The sequence below is a fragment of the Phyllopteryx taeniolatus genome, chromosome 13 (genome assembly GCF_024500385.1).
Source record: "Phyllopteryx taeniolatus isolate TA_2022b chromosome 13, UOR_Ptae_1.2, whole genome shotgun sequence".
NCBI lineage: Eukaryota > Metazoa > Chordata > Actinopteri > Syngnathiformes > Syngnathidae > Phyllopteryx > Phyllopteryx taeniolatus.
In genome coordinates, this window is record NC_084514.1 from 26,597,588 (window position 1) to 26,610,742 (window position 13,155).

The following is a 13,155-nucleotide window of genomic DNA, read 5'->3' on the forward strand; positions in this document are numbered from 1 at the left end:
TGGTACAAACCGGCTGTCTGTTAGCCAGTGGGTGCCCACCGCTTTGAGACATTCCCCGACTGTCCATTTACCTCTACATGGACTTCAAGGATGTGAATTTTCGTTTTCAGGACCGCAATCTTCTGTAGCAGTTTGTGATAGTCTTCAGTGGAAAAGGGAGGCATCGTGTTGCTGGTCTTGTTGCTAATAGCTGGCTTGTACTAATTATCAGGCCACGCTCACGTAATGGTGAGGGGGTATCAAAAATGTTGGAAGATGGCAACAACTGACTATCTACAAAAAGTACAGTCCAACAGGTTTAAAAATATCCAGGAGTCGCTGCTTATCAACAAAGAAGAATGTAAACAAAGGTAAAGCAAGGAAAAGGAAAGCATCTGCATTGTACGAGAGCAGGAAGTAAAATTCAGATTTTAGCCTAAAATGTTAGCCTGTAGCACATCTGCCTCACAGTTCTGAGGACCCTGGTTCAAATCTGGCCTCGCCTGTGTGGAGTTTGCATGTTCACCCAATGCCTGCGTGGGATTTCTCCGCGTAGTATGGTTTCCTCCCGCATCCCCAAAAAATGCATGGTAGGTTAATTGAAGACTATTAAGGCCTCTTTATACTCCCACATTGCATCATGTGACCGACGAATTGGCCCGCGCGGCCCCTCTGCGTAGCTTGACGCGCACACGGCAAAAATTGTTGCTGCGCTTCTAACGCCGCGGACCTCATCTCTCGTGATTGGTCCGTTTTAGTCACATGCTCTGATGACGTATTCAACGTGCCCCTTGGTTCTACATACCATCAACGCCGCCGACTTCTCGATCGATTTTGCAGCATAATTAAACGTATCATCTGGTCATCTAGGTCCATTTGTTCTAGCAGACACTGTTCCACGGTCGCCATTGTTGTTGCTTTGTTCCTTGTTACTGAAAGTAAAAACGGCTACCGGAAATGGCCCAAAAAAATCCAGAGGAAACTCCACCCTGTGGTGTCCTAGCCAATATCAGCCGTAGCGACACTGGAGGTGAACTGCAGTACATTTTCAAAACTGCGCGTGTGGGTTGCGCTCGAGTATAAAGGCAAACGCAGGACAGCCGCAGTGACGTCAGCGCGAGTATAAACAAGCATTTATACTGTACTATTGCCTGTAGGTGTGAATGTGAGTGCAATTGGCTGCGATTGGCTGGCAACCAGTTTCACGGTGTACCCCGCCTCTCGCCCAAAGATAACTGGGATAGATAACTGGGCACACCCGCGACCCTATTGAGGATAAGCAGTACAGAAAATGGATGGACGGATGGATGTTAGCCTGTTGGCATTTGAGATACTCCCTTTCAAAACTTTTAGTGTAACAATTATTAGCAGTTAGTATTTTTGAGCAGACTTATTTCAAAATAGTACTTGTTCACAAGCAACACTGTTAAATCCTTTTTGATTTGCCTTTGTGTTTTCAATTGCTGTAGCTTAGCATACCAACCAGAAGCGTTTTAGCAACTGTCATTTGAAATTGTACTACTGTAAGATTCTCCATTTGGTTGAGGCCCAGGCTTAAAATACCTTACACCTTGTTTCTCTTGTAGTGGATTTCCGGGTGTCTGTGTCATCGAGCAGGAACAAAGGCATAATTTGAGACAGTCTTTTGGGTTAATTAGGTTAATTGAGAAGCCTACGTGTCATAAACAGCTGTTTTCAGTATCAAAATCATTTTTATTTTCCAAGTATGTCAAAAACACATTTGTCTCCAGTAGTTGGAGCCGCGCTAGTACGACAATAAACAAAAAGTACTTTTGAGACATAAAAAAAAACCACACTACGGAGAATCACTGAGCAATGAAATGTTACCGGTAATGTGGTAATGCTGATACAATTACAGTTGTGAAAATGATGCAGAGTCCACTGGCAATTTAATGGCAAGCGGGAAGAAGCTGTTGGAAGTTTAGTTTGCATTGATCGATACCGCCTACCTGAGGGAAGGAGCTGGAAGAGATGGTGACCAAGATGTGGAGGGTCCAAGAAGATTTTGCATGCTCTTGTCTTAGTTCTGGCAGCATGCAAGTCTTCAAGGGTGGGTAGGGGGGTACAGACGATTCTTCCAGCAGTCGTGATTGTCTGTTGCAGTTGGAGTTTGTCCTTTTTTGTAGCGGCACCAAACCAGACTGTGATGGATGAACACAGGACTGATTCGATGACTGCTGTGTAGAACTGCCTCAACAGCTCCTGTGGCAGGCCGTGGTTCCTCAGAAACTACAGGAAATACATCCTCAGCTGGGCCTTTTTGAGGATTGAGTTGATGTTGATCTCCCACTTCAGGTCCTCAGAGACTGTAGTTCCCAGGAACTTAAAAGGTCTCGACGGTTGACACAGGGCAGTTGGACAGTGTGAGGGGCAGCTGTGGTGAAGGATGCATCCTGAAGTCCACAATCATCTCCAGTCTTGAGCGTGTTCAGCTCCAGGTTATGTCAGCCGCACCAAAGCTCCAACTGCTCCACTTCCTGTCGATATGCAGACTCTTCGACAGCACGAAGGCTTTGACTTTGGCCCGTTGGAAGAAGCTGTAGTACGTGGAGAGAACACGTGCAATCACAGGGCGAACATGCAAATTCACCCACAGAAAAGGAAGATTCTAACCAATTTTGAACCTGCTTGCTTGCTGTGTTATTTGTGGACCTCCATTCTTTAAAAGTAGTTTTACTCTTGGACTTCTGATTTTGTTTTATTACAGAAGAACTGAAAGACTACCTTGTGGGAGACTCCATCAATAAGATCTTAAACCTGAGCAACCTTGATTACCCAGTTAGCTGGGAGAATGAAATCAAATTGTGGACTTTTCTGGAGACCAGAGTCACGCTGCTGCTCAAAAACTATAAGACTACATCTGAGGTCAGAATGATTTTTTAAATATGCAATACAGGGTACCTTTTCTTAACATTTGAATGCCTTTGTCTATTGATGACTTCTGCATTATGTATTTCAGGAGGACAGTAACCTGCTACAGCAACCTGACCTATCGCCTCATGCTCGTGTGGCAATCCAGCTCCGCCTAGCTGAAAAGCAGATCCTGCTGAAATCGCTGGCCAGTGGACAAGCCAAACATGTGCATTTTGAAAAAAAAGTGGCAGAGGGCACGCCTTTGCCTTGCTCTGACAATGGTGGCATGGCTTCATGTGAGAATACTACTTGCAAAGCTTCCGATCATGTTGCACAAGGTGGAGACGTTTGGGAAGGGCAAGGAGTTTGAGTTGGAGAAGCACTGTATCTCTGATTGGAGAGTTTGTGTGCAAGATGGAGATGAAAGCTAATAGATACCCAGTGCAAGAATAGAGATTTAGATTAGCAATAATGATTATTTTAGTTCACAATATGTGACCCAGAACAATAAAGAATCAAAACGTAAACAAGGATAAGTATAAATCTGTCATCGAAACCAACAAAAATTTCAAAGCCAATGTTGAGTTAATAAATTCCGCTATACTGCCACAGTTCATTGTATTTATTTTGCTATTTTTATTTGTGTGTGTGTGTGTTAGACAAATGACTCAGAAATATTGACACTCAGTCTGATTTGCAATAAAAAATAGTGTATGCATTTGACATTTGCTGTAGTTTTACTTTTTAAGTGTGGGTTTTCATGTCATGTCATCTCATAGTTCTGAGGTTATGGGTTCAAATCTGGGCTTTGGCCCCTCTGTGGGGAGTTTACATGTTGTTCTCATGGTCGTGTGTTTTTTCTGCGGGTACTCCGGTTTCCTCCCACATTACAAAAACATGCATGTGAGTTTAATTGAAGATTCTGAATTTTCCTTAGGTGTGAATGAGAGTGTGAATGTTTGTCTGTATGTGCCCTGTAATTGGTTGGCACAAATAGACATTCATTCACACACACTATTTGTGCCCTGTAATTGGTTGGCCCCCCTATATAAGCCATTACCTTATCGTGGTGGAGGGGTTTGTGTGTCCTTGTGGGCCCGCACCCATGGGGTCAGGGCGGGCACCGCACGAAAGGGTAACGTGGGTCCCCCTTCCCATGGGCTCACCACCTGTGGGAGGGGCCATAGGGGTCGAGTGCAGTGCGGGCTGGCCGAAGGCAGGGACCTTGGCGATCCTTCTTCAGGGAAGAAGCCTGAGCTGGTGTGTGAGCTCGAGAAGTTCTGACTAGATATAGTTGGACTCGCCTCCAAACACAGCTTGGGCTCTGGTACCAGTTCTCTCGAAAGGGGTTGGACTCTCTTCCACTCTGGTTGAGGTCACCGAGCAGGTGTGGGTATACTTATTGCCCCCCGGCTCGGCGTCTGTACGTTGGGGTTCACCCTGGTGGACGAGAGGGTAGCCTCCCTCTGCCTTCGGGTGGGAGGACGGGTCCTGACTGTTGTTTGTGCCTATCCACCAAACAGCAGTTCAAAGTACCCACCCTTCTTGGAGTCCTTGGAGGGGGTGCTGGAGAGCGCTCCCACTGGGGACTCCATCGTTCTACTGGGGGACTTCAATGCTCACGTGGGCATGATTGGGAGGAACGCCCCCCGATGAGAACCCGAGCGGTGTTCTGTTATTGGACTTCTGTGCTCATCACGGATTTTCCATTACGAACACCATGTTCGAGCATAAGGGTGTCCACACGTGCACTTGGCACCAGGACACCCTAGGTCGCCGTTCGATGATCGACTTTGTGGTCGTGTCATCGGACTTGCGGCCGCATGTCTTGGACCCTCTGGTAAAGAGAGGGGCGGAGCTGTCAACTGATCACCACCTGGTAGTGAGTTGGCTCCGATGGTTGGGGAAGATGCGGGTCCAACGTGGCAGGCCCAAACGTATTGTGAGGGTCTGCTGGGAAGGTCAGGTAGAATCCCCTGTCAGAAGGAGTTTCAACTCCCACCTCCGACAGAATTTCACTTGTGTTCCGGGGAGGCGGGGGACATCAGGTCCGAGTGGACCATGTTCTGCTCCCCCATTGCTGAGGCGGCTGACTGGAGCTGTGGTCATAAGGTGGTCAGTGCCTGTTGTGGCGGAAATCCCTGCACCTGTTGGTCGACACCAACAGTGAGGGATGTCGTCAAGCTGAAGAAGCACTCCTATTGGGCCTTTTTGGCCTATGGGACTCCTGAGGCAGCTGATGGGTACCGGCTAGCCAAGCAGAATGCATCTTTGGTGGTCACTGATGCAAAAACCCGGGCATGGGAGGAATTCGGTGAGGCCATGGCGAAAGACTTCCGGACAGCTTCGAGGAAATTCTGGTCCACCATCCGGCGTCTCAGGAGGGGGAAGCAGTGCACCACCAACAATGTGTATAGTGGGGATGGGGCGCTGCTGACCTCGACTCGGGACGTTGTGAGCCGGTGGGGACAATACGTTGAAGACCTCCTCAATTCCACCGACACGCGTTCCCATGAGGAAGCAGAGTCCGGGCTCTCCTATCTCTTGGGTTGAGGTGACCGAGGTGGTTAAAAAGCTCCTCGGTGGCAAGGCCAAGGATGAGATTCGCCCAGAGTGCCTAAAGGCTCTGGATGTTGTGGGGCTATCCTGGTTGACACACCTCTGCAACATCGTGTGGACATAGGGGACAGTGCCTCTGGGTTGGCAGACTGGGGTGGTGGTCACCCTTGGGGGACCGGAGGGTGTTTTCCAACTACAGGGGGATCACACTCCTCAGCCTCCCTGGTAAGGTCTATTCAGGGGTGCTGGAAAGGAGGGTCCGTCGGGAAGTCAAATCTCAGATTCAGGAAGAGCAGTGTGGTTTTCGTCCTGGCCGTGGAACAGTGGACCAGCTCTATGTCAGGTTGAATCAACCTAGAACATTTAATAAACAATAAACAAGAAAGAAAGACGAGATGGTTTTTATACTCACGAGGAGAACGATTAAGAGTTGTTCGCAGTTACAAACTCCTACCGCTCTGAACAAACTCTGTCGAGCCCTCTCTTTTTATTTTCTTAGGGCGGTTCCTAGTTACACAGCTGTTGCTGCTATAAAGTTGGGGGAGCACATAGCAGCAACCTGTAAACAGACTCACAGACAACTTCAATACACATGATACAATCAACATTATACTCAATCAACATTATACTGCTAAATGCATGCTTTGAAATAGGATTAGTAAACATGAGATAACTTGTATACTTTTATTCTGACACTCTACACCCTCGGCAGGATCCTCGAGGGTGCATGGGAGTTCGCCCAACCGGTCTACATGTGTTTTGTGGACTTGGAGAAGGTGTTCGACCGTGTCCCTTGGGGGGTCCTGTGAGGGCTGCTTCGGGAGTATGGGGTACCTAACCCCCTGATACGGGGTGTTCGCTCGCTGTACGACCGGATTCAGAGTTTGGCCCGCATATCCGGCAGTAAGTCGGACTCGTTTCCGGTGAGGGTTGGACTCCGCGAAGGCTGCCCTTTGTCACCGATTCTGTGCATATCTTTTATGGACAGAATTTCAAGGCGCAGCCGAGGCGTAGAGGGGGTCCGGTTTGGTGGCCTCAGTATTGCATCTCTGCTTTTTGCAGATGATGTGGTTCTGTTGGCTTCACCAGGCCATGATCTCCAACTCTCACTGGAGGAGTTCGCAGCAGTATGTGAAGCGGCTGGAATGAGAATACGCACCTCCAAATCTGAGACCATGGTCCTCAGTCGGAAAAGGGTGGCGCGCCCTTTCCAGGTCGGGGATGAGATCCTGCCCCAAGTGGGGGAGTTTAAGTATCTTGGGGTCTTGTTCACAAGTGAGGGAAGAATGGAACGGGAGATTGACAGGCGGATCGGTGCAGCGTCTGCAGTGGTGCAGACTTTGTATTGTGGGTCGTGACCGAAAGAACAAGATCCCGGATACAAGCAGCCGAAATTAGTTTCCTCCGCACGGTGTCCGGGCACACCCTTAGAGATAGGGTGGGTGAGAAGCTCGGTTATCCGGGAGGATAATCAGAGTTAAGCCGCTGCTCCTCCGCTTTGAGAGGAGTCAGATGAGGTGGCTGGGGCATTCTGATGCCTCACGGACGCCTCCCCGGTGAGGCGTTCCAGGCACGTCCCCACTGGGAAGAGACCCCGGGGACAACCCAGGACACGCTGGAGAGACTACATCTTTTGGCTGGCCTGGGAACGCCTCGGGATCCCCTCGGAAGAGCTGGAGGAAGTGGCTGGGGAGAGGGAAGTCTGGGCGTCCCTGCTAAAGCTACTCCCCCCACGACCCGACCTCGGATAAGCGGTAGAAAATGGATGGAAGGATGGATAATTGGTTGGCAATCAATCAAGGGTGTACGCTGCCTATCGCCCAAAGTCAGCTGGGATAGATGACAATTACACACCCTAGAAGATGGATGAATGATTTTCATGAAAAAAAACAAGAAAGGGCCCCTTTCATTAAACTCTTGACAGGTCATGTTGGCTTTGACCTTTGACCTTTAGGGGGTTTGTTATGGTCAAGTGACGTCATGTAACTTATGACCTTGCTTTGACGGGTGTTTTGACACCCGGACTCACCCCTAATTATTCTCGGGGACTTTAACAAAGCTAAACTCAACCACGAACTCCCTAAATACAAGCAGCACATCAAATGTGTCCCCATCCTGCCTCAAAGTCTGCGCGGACCAGCTCGCTCCAGTCTTCACTCAGATCTTCAATAGATCTCTGGAACTGTGCGAAGTTCCATCCTGTTTCAAACGCTCCACCATCATTCCAGTCCCCAAGAAACCTGCAATCCCGGGTCTAAATGACTACAGACCTGTCGCTTTGACATCTGTGGTCATGAAGTCCTTTGAACGTCTCGTGCTGGACCACCTCAAGAGTGTCACAGGTCCCCTGCTGGACCCCCTGCAGTTTGCTTACCAAGCGAACAGGTCTGCGGATGATGCAGTCAACATGGGACTGCACTTCATCCTAGAACACCTCGACAGTGCAGGGACCTACGCGAGGATCCTGTTCGTCTCACCTGCCATCTGCCAGTGGATTTACAGCTTTCTGACGGGCAGCCACCTCATCCACACGCAGCATCAGCACTGGGGCGCCCCAAGGTTGTGTCCTCTCTCCGCTGCTCTTCTCTCTCTGCACCTCAGCGAACCCGACTGTCAAACTTCTGAAGTTTGCAGATGACACCACTGTCATCGGCCTCATCAAGGACGGTGACGAGTCTGCATATCGACAGGAAGCGGAGCGGCTGGAGCTGTGGTGCGGCCGACACAACCTGGAGCTGAACACGCTCAAGACTGTAGAGATGATCCTGGACTTCAGGAGGCATCCTTCGCCACAGCTGCCCCTCATGTTGTCCAGCTGCCTTGTGTCAACCGTCGAGACCTTCAAGTTCCTGGGAATTACAGTCTCTCAGGACCTGAAGTGGGCGACCAACATCAACTCCATCCTCAAACAGGCCCAGCAGAGGATGTACTTCCTGCGGCTTCTGAGAAAGCACAGCCTGCCACCGGAGCTGCTGAGACAGTTCTACACAGCGGTCATCGACTCAGTCCTGTGTTCTTCCATCACAGTCTGGTTTGGTGCTGCTACATAAAAGGACAAACTCCGACTGCAACGGACAATCAAAACTGCTGAAAGGATTGTCGGTACCCCCCCCCACCCACCATTGAGGACTTGCACGCTGCCAGAACTAAGACAAGGGCGTGCAAAATCCTCTCTGACCCTCCGCACCCCGGTCACCAGCTCTTCCAGCTCCTTCCCTCAGGTAGGCGCTACCGATCAATGCACACTAGAACTAGTAGACATTCCAACAGCTTCTTCCCTCTTGCAATCAACGTCTTAAACACCTAACCTACAATTCCATTACAACATGCTGGCAATTTTTTGACTTGAGTTCGTTGTCACATTTCTGTGGGGCCAAGTACATATTACTCGTGCACTCACTGTAGTAGTCTCGCCAGGCTGCACTATTTGCATATCTGTTGTTGACCAATACTGGCCACTCATGCCCGAGTAGCATCTGCTCCATTTGCACACTGATTGAGGAGTATCTGCAACATTTGCACAACCAACATTGTCCCAGATTATCGCGCTACTCGTCACTTTAAACCGCATACACTCCTTGAAGTCTCAGCGCCCTTTGCACAATGGTCATTGCAGCGGACTATTGCAATATTAGTCATTCGAACTGCTCTTAGTGCTAGAGGACTCTGCATCTTTTTGCACAAGGGGCTGACAACGGGTCAGTAGAAGGAGTCTTTGATCAGCTTTTAGCAAAAACTATTGGTACCTGGGTATTGAGAGGTTGTGGGATGCTCAAGTCGGAGTGAGTGACACCAAGTCAGCATTAGCGAACGTTCACAAAGCAGATTCCACATTTCCGTGTCTCTCTGAGAAGCTCAGGGAGGGTTCGTTAAAACCAACAGAGGTTAAACAATACAACCATTATTTCCGAGTCTTAAAACTGTACATCAATGGAGGCTCTCAAGCGAGATTCCAAGTGTGACTGTCTCTACCAGCAAAGGGAGGAAGGAAGGAAGAGGGTTGTTTAAATCAACAAAGGTTAAAAAATACAAGAATTATTTTAGACAGTCGTAAACTAGACAGGCCACATTATTTTTTTGGTTTTAATATGACAAGCGAAAGCAAATTGTGTCAACATCCACGATCCCTGCTAAAATTTGTACCGACATGTCCATCCATGGAATAAATTGGTGTGCTATTGCAATAGCTGAACAGACTACTGTCCCAGATTTTTTAAAAAAAAAACGAGTTATCCAGCATTTAGTTGTGTATCTGCAGTAATGTGACAAGTCAATTCCATGGTTCACAGTCATATTTGACCTCTGATAGGGATGACACTTAAAAACCAACACGTTTGTGTACTCACCATTAACTGATAACTTAATTGATGATTTTTCTGTAAGTTTGATAGACGGATGAAGAAGTCTATAAAGTGTGCAATAAGTCCAATATATATAGCTATACAGGTTTCAAACATTGAAAAACAGCATTTACCAACAAACTCTTGCATGCTGGTAGGGCTAGGTGTCCATAGCAAGACTATATCAAATATATCAACTGTAAAAAAAAAAAATGTAAACGCTAACAAATTGAAAAGAAAATGACTCTCCATTCAGTGAGGTGTGTTATAGATGTCGAGAATGCAGTAAGGAGTAGGTCTGATTAAAAGCGTAATACTTTTTTAACAGTCATGCATGTGAATAAAGAAGTTAAACTACTCTGATAAAACTACTTTCACAACCGATATGATTCCCAGGCCACAAGTTAGTTCAAAAAGTTGTTACTTACTGTATGCCTTTAACTAATTTCAATTTATTTGTATTTTATATTTGACAATTTCAAAAATATTACGAACATGTTTCTTGCATATTGTGAGTTTTAACTTCCGACTTATTCTTCCAATAACATTTTCTAACTGCGTGGTGTTATCAGCAAATGTTAACTTCAGTATTTCAAGAATGCCAATTTGTTGTATATCTGCTCATAAAGAAGGGGGAAATCCATTGAATCGCAGCTAACCTGACCAGTCACTATTCACTAAACATAATGGACCCGTAACTCCAATCAACTTACAGTATGCATAATATTCAGTGCAACATTCTCGTTAAATAAATACAGTATTATAACAATACAAAGACACATCAAGTGTACTCATATGAAAATGAATATACGTCGGACCACAACATTTATTACAGTATGTATTGATTTATTCATTCATTTTCCGTAAAGCGCTTATCCTCACGCGGGTCGCGGGGGTGCTGGAGCCGATCCCAGCTATCTTCAGCTATCGACGTTTCGACTTTACGACGCCCGTGCCTCGTCCGCCATTTTGTCCCACCACCATAGTGTTTCTCCTTAGCTGGTGCATCGTGATGTCTGTGTTTGTGCGGCAGGAGTATCTTTGCCCTTTTCGCCCTCCTTTTTTCACAATCTCAGCAGTAATGGTAAGTACAGCATCGTATTTTTTTATTTTAATGTATTTTAGTTTCTTTATACAAAGTGTTAACCTTTCCTGCTACTGTCACCTGTCCGTGGTCGGGAGACGCAGGGCTTAACTCCCTTCTCTCGTTGCGCAGCTGAGCTGGGTGGCGGCAACAATAACGGCACGAAGCACCGATTTGCTGCTTTAATGGCTTTATTCGCTCCTCATCACATTCAACATCAACGGGTCCTCCGCTAATCGCTACTCTTCCCCGGTCGCTGTCACTACGCTTGCTACTGTACACACTCGCACCGGCGCGCACTCCTTCCTCCTTCGCGGTCCCGTCTCACTCACACATCGACGCACACTGAGCTTGCTGTCACAATCACGTGGGACAATAGCCGTAACAGAAGTATTTCGACGTAAATTTCGACTTTGACGGTGAAAGCCGACTTACACGGAAATTCGTGTTACGTCGCCAGCGTAAGAACGGAACTCGTTCGTAAATCGAGGACTTCCTGTATTGTTTTAGTTAAAGTAATATTATCGGCGGAATATTCAAATTTTCATGTTCACACGCTCATTAAGATATAATGAAATATAAGTTACACAGCAGTTCCTCAGTACTCTAGTTTTTAAAGTGTCTATTAGAAGGACTACGTTTACCAGGGCCATATTTTTCTAAATCGTAGCACTTAGCACGAGTGCAATTTTATTTTTTTATTTTTTTTACCCACCAGCACATGTACACAGACCAGAAAATATGTTATCATAGGCAGTATTAATAAGAAAAAAATCCATCAATGGCCAGTTTTGAACTGTCATGCAAGTGCATAAAGAAGTTAAACCCCTCTGATAAAACAGCAACATTCACAACCGATATAATTCCCTGGACACATTACCTCAAAAAGCTACTACTTGTGCTGCTAACTAGATTTTGACTTTATCAGTATCATGTTTCAAAATCAGTAAGTTACTCAGAACTCGAGTAGTTTTTAAGTATTTATTAAAAGGACTACTTTTTACTTTTACTAGGCCCATCTTCTTCTTCTTTTCCTTTCGGCTTGTCCCGTTAGGGGTCGCCACAGCGCGTCATCCTTTTCCATGAGAGCCTATCTCCTGCATCCTCCTCTCGAACACCAACTGCCATCATGTCTTCCCTCACGACATCCATCAACCTTCTCTTTGGACTTCCTCTAGCTCTCTTGCCTGGCAGCTCCATCCTCATCATCCTTCTACCAATATACTCACTCTCTCTCCTCTGGACGTGTCCAAACCATTGAAGTCTGCTCTCTCTAACTTTGTCTCCAAAACATCGAACCTTGGCTGTCCCTCTGATGAGCTCATTTCTAATTTTATCCAACCTGGTCACTCCGAGAGCGAACCTCAACATCTTCATTTCCGCCACCTCCAGCTCTGCTTCCTGTTTTCTCTTCAGTGCCACTGTCTCTAATCCATACATCATGGCTGGCCTCACCACTGTTTTATAAACTTTGCCCTTCATCCTTGCAGAGACTCTTCTGTCACATAACACACCTGACACCTTCCTCCACCCGTTCCAACCTGCTTGGACCCGTTTCTTCACTTCCTGACCACACTCACCATTGCTCTGGACGGTTGACCCCAAGTATTTAAAGTCCTCTACCCTTGCCATCTCTTCTCCCTGTAGCCTCATTCTTCCCCCACCACCCCTCTCATTCATGCACATATATTCTGTTTTACTTCGGCTAATCTTCATTCCTCTTCTTTCCAGTGCATGCCTCCATCTTTCTAACTGTTCCTCCAGCTGCTCCCTGCTTTCACTGCAGATCACAATGTCATCTGCAAACATCATGGTCCACGGGGATTCCAGTCTAACCTCATCTGTCAGCCTATCCATCACCACTGCAAAAAGGAAGGGGCTCAGGGCTGATCCCTGATGCAGTCCCACGTCCACCTTAAATTCTTCTGTCACACCGACAGCACACCTCACCGCTGTTCTGCTGCCCTCGTACATGTCCTGTATTATTCTAACATACTTCTCTGCCACTCCAGACTTCCGCATGCAGTACCACAGTTCCTCTCTGGGTACTCTGTCATAGGCTTTCTCTAGATCTACAAAGACACAATGTAGCTCCTTCTGACCTTCTCTGTACTTTTCCATCAACATCCTCAAGGCAAATAATGCATCTGTGGTACTCTTTCTAGGCATGAAACCATACTGTTGCTCGCAAATACTCACTTCTGTCCTGAGTCTAGCCTCCACTACTCTTTCCCATAACTTCATTGTGTGGCTCATCAACTTTATTCCTCTATAGTTGCCACAGCTCTGCACATCACCTTTGTTCTTAAAAATGGGCAC

General features: G+C 47.0%; 1 protein-coding gene across 1 annotated transcript in view; it reads left to right on the forward strand.

Moving 5' to 3' along the window:
* setd3 (SET domain containing 3, actin histidine methyltransferase) overlaps nucleotides 1-3,576 on the forward strand; it is a 119,323-nt gene extending 115,747 nt beyond the window's left edge. Inside the window, 3 exon segments of the mRNA XM_061794983.1 lie at nucleotides 2,708-2,865; nucleotides 2,960-3,163; nucleotides 3,165-3,576. Coding sequence (XP_061650967.1) covers nucleotides 2,708-2,865; nucleotides 2,960-3,163; nucleotides 3,165-3,284 — 482 coding nt within the window. The 3' untranslated portion in view covers nucleotides 3,285-3,576.
* The last annotated feature ends 9,579 nt before the right edge of the window (nucleotides 3,577-13,155 follow it).